We start from the raw sequence: 9,185 nt of genomic DNA on the forward strand, positions 1-9,185 counted from the left end.
GAAAATGACGTTTTGTTCTGTTAGCCTGCATTTTGCAAACATTGGGAAATCAAAAATTGAAAAAAAAAAAAGTAAAAAAACCATTAAATAGGGTAATTGTTGGCATCGTTATTTCCAAGCTAAATTTATTGCGGCAATTAATTTTTTTTAGGAATGGCTGTTAGTGAGGACTGGCCTGTTCAACAGTCGAAGAAAGGAAAGGTAATTAAAGTCCAGTAAATAAGGTAGTAAAACTTGTGGTGGCAAAGAAAGTAAAACAAGAAGTAAAACAAGGAGGAGGAACACTGGTAAAAAAGTAAAAGAAGAGTCTGAAGAACTGCTCAAACAAGTGAACCAATCCAAACGACACAAACCTCAAAGGTAAAACTTTCAAAATTTAACTTTTTCTGGGGGAGGTGAAACTGTGAAAGGTAAAAAAAAAAAACCGAAAATGGTTTGCGTAACCACAAGAACCGATGCTTTGTGACATTGATATATCTCTCTTCTTCTTCTTCTTCTTCTTCCTTCTTCTTCTTCTTCTTTCATCAATAAAAAAGAAAAGCTTCACTCTTTTCTTGGGTGACCCGTTTTCTGAGATCGATCTCTTTCTCTTTCTCTCTCCCAAAGATTGCATCTTTCTTCTCATCTCTGCTCTCTGTTGGGTCTTGTATATTTTGATAGATCATATCTTTGATAGATCGTCAACAATTGTTGTGGTGTTCTTATCTGAAAAAGGCAGTACATTTGATTGAGGTATGGATTTTTGGACTCACTGTTTGGAAAAAGATTGAACCTTTGGGTTTTTCTGGGTCTGATTTGAGTTGGGTTGTGATTGCAGGATCTGGATTAGCTGTTGAAACTTGGGTTATAGTGGGTTTGGGGTGCTGAGGTAACTTGCTTAATCTGCTATGCTCAAGATTTGTTTTTTTTCTTTTCTTTTTGATTGGAAAAGATCTGAAGTTTTGATTTTTTTGGATTTTTTAGATGCTGCATATCTTCTTGTGATGCTGGTTTTCAGGATTCGATAAGCTCTGAATCTGAAAAAAGAAGTCTTGAGTACTTTTAAAATGATTAACTTGACATAGCAGCTCTGATTATGAGTTGAGCTTGGTTATATGAATCGATCATATGATATGATCTAGTTCTGGTGTGCAGTGTGTCTATTGTTGCAGTTATTGTTGGTAAATGCCGTTGTTTGAGCTGGAGTCTGTGTGATTGATTTTTTTGTTTTTTTGGTTGAACGTGGTTCCGATCAGGTCTAGAGTTTTATGTTGTTTTCTAATTCCTAACAGAGATGTATCAGGAGGCCTTGTGGTATATTGTTGATGGTGATGATGATTTGCTAGTTAAGGATTTTAGATTTAGGGATGCATGTGCCGATTAATGATTATATCAGATTTATATTGTATGGGTTGTATGTTCTAGGTTTTCAGCTGAACTGAACTACTGAGACTTGCGTTGCATGCTTGTGGTGCATGTCGGTGTCTTGTTCTAATCATGAGGAGTTTGATTTTGTGTGCAATTGGTATAGGATTAGATATTGTGCATTCTTTCGTATCTTCTTGCAAGCTTCTGCACGTGCATTCGAGCATAGTCTTGCAGTATTTGTGTAGGGTTATATAATAAACGACAATAAATACTGTTGTGTTCCATATTGGGCTGTTGATCCTAACGTAATAGGTAGTTCAACTCAAGTGAATTTTTTTTTTATAACGGTAGCTATCTGAGGGGCTACATGTTGTTATATGCAAGATCAACCTAATAAATACAGATGCTAGCTCTTATGAAATTAAATTTTTGACTAAATATAAGGAGATTTATTGTTTTGGTCTGTTTCCTTGCATGATATATTACCTACATTATATCGTTTGTGTTTATTCAAATCAATATGCATTGGACTGGCTGTGGTTTATGGATTACCTATTATTCCTTGTTTATAGGTTAATCCTATCCTTGTTATCTTCTACATTACTCCATGAAAGCTCTGGGTTTCTGAAATGAATCCAAAAGATCTATATGAAGTATTTGTTTAAGCTATCATTTATGTCCTTTCTTGCTTTCACTAACCGACTTACCACCTCACGTATCGCTTTTCAAAAGCATATCCCACATTCTGTTTATGTGAGATTCATTTTCTCATGGTATTTGCTCAAAGATAAAACATGAATTCACGTGTGTGCTTGTAACTTGGACTAGAATTATAATTGTACAAGCCCCTCTTATGGTTAGGGTTTGACCCCTAGATGCCTTTTAATAGATTATTTCCTGAATTGGTTAAAACTTTTGGTTGATTTGTATTTTTGCTACCTTGGCTTCTTTTTAAAGCGTAAGGTTTTTCGCCATTGCCAGCTTCTCATGATATAGGATTTAATGTTTCCTCTTTGTCCTTTTCAGGGGAAGTCTTGCTTATTTTACCAACACTTGTGCAAAGCATAATCCTTGAGGTAGGTTAGCTTCTCATATAAGATGTTGGGGGGCAACAATGCTAACTCCATGCTACCTGTTTTCGTGGATGAAAACCGCTTCCCCTATCCACCAAATGCTGCAAATCAGCTGCAATTGTTTGGAAATGGTAAGTTCCCCTTCTGCTGTTGGTGTTGCAATGTAATCAAATCTTTTTTCTTTTCAGCATCAGAGATCCCATTTATAGAAGAATGATTTTTTAATTCTTTTTGCAGTATCAGCTGGATGTAATGTTGATCCAGTGAATTATTTTGGAACTGAGCATATCACACCCATGCTTCGGCCTAATAAACGAACCAGGGAAGTTGAAGATATCTCAAGACAGCAGAAGCTTCAAATTTCTTTGAACTATAATGTTTGTCAAGATGAAGCTGATCGCTCAGTTAGCATTCCAAACCCGAACCATGTATCAACAGGTTTAAGACTATCTTATGATGATGATGAGCGAAACTCATCTGTTACCTCTGCCAGTGGAAGTATGACAGCAGCACCGTCGATGATACTATCCCTAGGGGACAATATTAGGACCGAGCTTGATCGGCAAAAGGAAGAATTTGATCAGTACATCAAAATTCAGGTATTTATTTGAAATATTTATTGTTCATAATTCCCCATCTATTGTCTTTTTGTTTTGACTTTTAGAAACGAAATCAATAAATGTTTGAATAATCATGAACCAGTGTTGGTGACAGATTTATATATTAATACAGATGAGGCATAGTCATATTCTCATAATTCCTGTTAATTCCTGTCACTTCTCTTCACTATGTAGGCATACAATTTGGAAGTTTACTCATCTCAATGCTCACTGATGCTTCTAACTATGTCTGTTGATGATGATCATCACAGACTATTCATTGTTTACAAGTCTACACATGATTTAATCATATGCTGGATACCCATTTGAATACTAAACAGTCTATTCCAACGGTTCCAGTTTAACAGAAATTGGTCATTTTCATTTTGGTGTCCTGGATGGATACCATATGGTCTTTGAAGGATGATCATGTTAGGTAGTATATATCAACTTGTCAAGGATTTGTGTGCGAACATCATAACATATTTCTGATGACCAGTGCAATTGATTGATCTGTAGTCTGATAGTTTGGTACTGTTGTTTGCTTGCTCATCAAACAGGAGGAACACATGGCAAAGGGGGTAAGAGACATGAAGCAGAGACATATGGCTTCTTTCCTTACTGCTATAGAGAAAGGTGTAGACAAAAAGCTACGGGAGAAAGACTTAGAGATTGAGACCATGAACCGTAAGAACCGAGAATTGGTTGATAGAATAAGACAGGTAGCTGTCGAAGCCCAGAATTGGCATTACAGAGCCAAGTACAATGAGTCGGTTGTTAATGTCCTGAAGAGCAACCTCCAGCAAGCAATTTCACAGGGTGCTGACCTAGGGAAGGAGGGTTTTGGAGACAGTGAAGTTGATGACACTGCCTCATACATTGATCCAAATAACTACCTCGCTGTTCAAGGTGTGCCAGCGAAGTCTGTGTCGAAGAATTACCTAGGTTTGAAGGAGCAAATGGATTGCAGAGCATGCAAAGCATGCCGAGCAAAGGAGGTGTCTATCTTGTTGATGCCCTGTAGGCACCTCTGTTTATGTAAGGACTGTGATGAGTTCATCAGTGTTTGCCCCGTATGCGAGTCAATGAAAACGGCTAGTTTCCAAGTGTACTTGTCGTAAATTATTGAAGCCAGCAAAGTAACATGATAAATCATTGGCACTGTTGATATATAATGTGTGTGATCTTGTACTGTTTACTTGAAATCAAAAAATTGTATCCGGAGTATCCTAGTTGTCTTCATGAAATGAGCATATAAACAGTTACTTTATTACAGTGTGGTGACTTTATCCATATCTTGGCGTCTCTGGAGTTGTGTTCTTCCTACTTATAACACCAATAAGTGTATAACTGTTGAAGCTACACCAGCACTTTCACTAGTGCTGCAATTGAAACAATGCCATGGCTAAAAATCCAAAGTGGAATTTCAAAAATCAAAACAAGTTCCTATGACATTTTGTTTTGTCTTCTGCATGATCTCGTTCATCTCAGGATCTCAGCCACACCATATGATCATGAAGTTTGTTCACTTTAATAATGAAAGTATAGACACTCCTCATGGTTCGTAGCAGCAGTATTCATGTGATCACGCACTTGATTTTGATGTTGGCTTGGATAGAGGAGAAAGTGTCGAGGCCTTCTTCTTCGTTTATAATTATATTAGCTGCTGTGCTGCTGCTGCACATGTCACATGGCTATTATGCTTCAACAGAGGCATGCAGGCATGCAGCTTTGCCACATTGAGATCAGATCTAGTTTCTCACATGGACATGTTTAATTACTTTTTTTTTTTTTTTTGGTTACAACATGTTTAATACTTTGATATCATCTGATAAATCAAATTATAATTCAGAAGACATCGAAATCTATGTAAGAAAACCAACAAGGAAAGCCCAACAAGCTTCTGAGAAGTAATGTACAAGAACAATGTGAATGCCCAAATATTGATGTGTTGGACAGTCTTGGTGACCTTACTTTATCAAATCTTGAACAAAGTTAAGCAAGGAGGGTGGTCTCAGCCATACTCCTTAAGGTGGGTGGCCCAAAGCTTATGGGGCTTAAGAAAACTCCAACTAAATTATAAAATTAAGCTGTTTTTCAGTTCCACTTTCTTCATCAATCTCTTCTGGCCACAATTGACACTTCAAGAAATGATGGACAGATTCCTCCCTATCTAGTGCAGAATAGGATATAGGAAATGCAACACCATAAACCGGCGGCAGCAGATGCACAACTTCAGTTCGATCCCTATGCAGGCATGCAGCTAGATACATGACTTGGAAGTAGTAGATGAACTTTCTTTGGAGAGTATGGCAAGTGATGAACATTGTGAGTATTGAAGACGTGGAAGGAAGCAATCCTAAGTAATTAGGATTGGTATCCCTGTTAGTTTGATGTAATCTTCTCACATTAGGGAAAATCTAGTCTTACCTTATTCAGTCCTAGTACAACTAGAATTGTGGATCTAGACAGCTTGATAGATGTGTATATATGTTGTACAAACTGTTAAAAGTTAATCAAGAAAATTAGTTCTTCACAATATCACTTTCTTTATGGTACCAGAGCATCGATTCTGAGACCTAAACACCTATCAAAATCCTATAACAACAATGGCAGGAGATGATATCAACACCAATGCCGAAGGCAAGTTAGTCCTTCAGAAAATAGATTCAACCTCTACCAATGCAAGAACCCCAGACCCATGGGAGAATTCAAACCATCCACTTTATCTTCATCATTCAGATCAACCAGGTGCAGTGCTTGTGTCACAACCATTGATGGAAGACAATTACATAGCTTGGGTTCAATCCATGATTATGGCTCTAACTATCAAGAACAAGAAAGGGTTTGTTGATGGAACCCTCACCAGACCAATTGTCAACCCTGAAGAGCAAATGCAATGGGACCGTTGCAATATTTTGGTTAAGACTTGGCTGTTGGCATCCATGTCAAAGCCAATTGCGGACAGTGTAGTCCATTGCAAACTTGCAAGAGGTATGTGGATTGAATTGCAAGAAAGGTTTTCACATACTAATACTGTTCAGTTGTTCCATATAGAGAATGCAATACATGATTGTGAGCAGGGCACATCATCTGTCACGTCCTTCTTTACAAAACTGAAGGCCCTTTGGGATGAAAAAGACGCACTTTGTGCGTTTCCTCCTTGTAGCTGTGAGGCTGCAGCAGAAATCAAAGGTTATCTGGAAACGCAGAAAACTATGAAGTTCTTGATGGGGCTCAGCGAAAACTTTGCCAATATCAGAAGTCATGTCATCGGATTAGAGCCACTTCCAAGCTTAAATAAGGCATATGCTTTTGCCTTGCGTCATGAGAAGCAAGCCGAAGTTGCTGGGAAGACAGTAACGCCTGCCGAATCAACTGCGTTTGCTATCCACAGTCTTGAACAAGAAAAGAAAGCAGTAGCCCTTGCTGAGTCTTCAGCCCTAGCAGTGCGAAGCCATGATCAAGAAACTCGCACAGGAGAGAAACCGAAGTGTGCAAAATGTGATAGAGACAATCATAGCACCAAAAATTGTAGGGCACATCTCAAGTGCACCTATTGCAATTTTAAGGGTCATACGTACGAATATTGTCGTCGCAGGAAGGCTGCCTTGGGTGCTGGGTCGTTTCAATCCAGGAGCAACCATGTCATGACGCCAAGCGATTTCAGTACAGGTGTGAATGGCTTGCCCTTCTCTGCTGAAGAGTGTGACCAGTTATTGACCTTGTTGAGCAAAGCCAAGAATGCAACAGCAAATCAAGTTGGACAGCCTGGTAACATTCAAAACTATGAGGAATTGTCTGGTAAGGCTGCTGCACTCTCATGCAATGGACAAGAACCATTATGGATTATTGACAGTGGTGCGAGTGATCACATAGTTTGTCACTCACGATATCTTACTACTTTAAAACCCGCTTTTAATCACACAGTCAAATTACCTTCTGGTTCATCTGCTCATGTCACACATATAGGATCAGTCACATTGTCCTCCCAATTAGTCCTTCGTAATGTTCTTTGTGTCCCATCCTTTTACCTAAACCTGATCTCTGTAAGCAAGTTGGCTTTTGACTCGTTTTTCATTACAATTTTTCTAAGACAAGTTTGTGCCATACAGGACCTACGATCGGGGAAGATGATTGGGATGGGAACTGAGAGGGAGGGCATCTACTGCTTCAGTTCATCTCAGAAAGGAACATGCAATGTGGTTCGTGCTTCATCACCTATTCTGTGGCATCAAAGACTTGGACATCCTTCCAGCAAAGTATTTTCATTATTTTCCTTTCTTACAAACACAAATTGTGATGCTAATAACTGTTCGGTTTGCCCTTTGGCTAAGCAAACTAGACAACCTTTTCCTTTAAGTACTACTTTCAACAAGTCTTGTTTCAAATTGATTCATGTTGACATTTGGGGTGGCTACCATGTCCCTTCTATATCGGGTGCCCAATATTTCTTAACTATTGTTGATGATTATTCTTGAGGTACCTGGGTCTATCTCATGAAACACAAATCTGAAACTCGAACCTTACTTGTCAACTTCATTTATTTAGTCGAAACTCAGTTTGAAACAAGAGTCAAAATTGTTCCTAGTGATAACGGTCTTGAGTTTCAAATGCCAGTTTTTTATTCATCTAAGGGAATCATTCATCAAACTAGCTGCGTCAACACACCTCAACAAAATGGTGTTGCTGAGCGCAAGCACCGACACTTGTTAAATGTTGCCGGTTCTCTTCTTTTCCAAGCTCATCTGCCTAAAAAGTTTTGGGGGGATGCCATTCTCACCGCTTCTTACCTAATCAACCGCACTCCTACTCCAATTCTTCATGGGAAAACACCCTTCGAAATGCTCTTTCACCAGGTACCTAATTATTCTCACTTAAGGGTTTTTGGTTGCCATTGTTTTGCCTCTACTCATCCTTCACGTCCAAGCAAGTTTGATCCGAGATCCACTGAATGTATATTCCTTGGATATCCTAATGGGCAAAAGGGGTATAAGGTTTATGATTTGGAGGCCAAGAAAGTCTTTGTCTCACGGGATGTAATATTCCATGAAAGTGTGTTTCCATATCAGGCCAAGTCAACAAATCCAGGTCCATCATCAACAAATCTGGGTCCATCCATATCTCTCTCCTCACCATATCTTTTCGATCTTGATTCTACTTCCACCACTCACCAAACTGGTCTTCCCTCACCTTCGTCTTCTCCTTCAGAGCCCAATCCTGCACCTTCCAGCGCTCCTGCCGCGCACAATCCCACGCACTCCAGCGCGCCACCGAGCACCCCTGCTGCTCCTACCCCCACGCAGCCGAGCGCTCCTGACGCGCCAGCCCGTGCGCCCTCTAGCACTTCTGATGTGCCCTCAGGCGCTCCATCTTCTTCCGCTGCTACTCCTAATCCATCACCACCCATTCTTCTGCCTTCCACCACTGCCCAACTTGTGCCAGTCCCTCAACCGGTCCGCCGCTCTACTCGTCCTACCAAGCTGCCGACCACATTGCAGGGCTTTCACATTGAAGCAGCCCTCCCCTCTCGTACTGTTCCGTCGTCTTCTCCAAGCAAGGTTAGTCCCTCCGGTACTCCTCATTCTATATCACATGTCTTGTCTTATGATAGACTTTCCACTAGCCATAAAGCCTTTACCACTAATATGACTGTGCATCGAGAACTTGCCTCTTTCTCTGAAGCTGTCCTAGACCCGCAGTGGCGTGCTGCCATGCAACGTGAAATTCAAGCTCTCCAAGACGACAAAACTTGGAGTTTGGTGTCTCTTCCAGTTCACAAGAAGCCTATTGGTTGCAAGTGGGTATACAAGATTAAATACAATCCAGATGGGAGCATTGAGCGGTACAAAGCTCGCCTTGTTGCTAAGGGTTACAATCAGGTTGAAGGGATTGATTATCGTGAGACATTTGCTCCTGTAGCCAAACTCACTGCAGTACGTGTTCTTTTGAGTCTTGCTTCCCTGCGTGGCTGGCATCTTCATCAGTTGGATGTCAATAATGCATTCTTAATGGTGATTTATATGAGGATGTTTACATGAATCTTCCTCCTGGTTTTGGTCGAAAGGGGGAGACACGAGTTTGCAAGCTGCATAAATCATTCTATGGGTTAAAGCAAGCTTCACGCCAATGGTTCATTAAGCTTTCTGGTGCCCTCAAGAGTGCG

General features: G+C 40.1%; 1 protein-coding gene across 1 annotated transcript; it reads left to right on the forward strand.

Moving 5' to 3' along the window:
• The first annotated feature begins 523 nt into the window (after positions 1–523).
• On the forward strand, positions 524–4,311 carry LOC101307687. Its single transcript, XM_004297346.1, has 5 exons — positions 524–732; positions 818–868; positions 2,374–2,551; positions 2,658–3,019; positions 3,580–4,311. The coding sequence occupies exons 3-5, from the start codon at positions 2,446–2,448 to the stop codon at positions 4,138–4,140; spliced, it is 1,029 nt and encodes a 342-aa protein (XP_004297394.1). The 5' UTR covers positions 524–732; positions 818–868; positions 2,374–2,445; the 3' UTR covers positions 4,141–4,311.
• Positions 4,312–9,185: the final 4,874 nt, after the last annotated feature.

This window comes from Fragaria vesca, linkage group LG4 (genome assembly GCF_000184155.1).
Source record: "Fragaria vesca subsp. vesca linkage group LG4, FraVesHawaii_1.0, whole genome shotgun sequence".
In the NCBI taxonomy this organism is placed as follows: domain Eukaryota; kingdom Viridiplantae; phylum Streptophyta; class Magnoliopsida; order Rosales; family Rosaceae; genus Fragaria; species Fragaria vesca.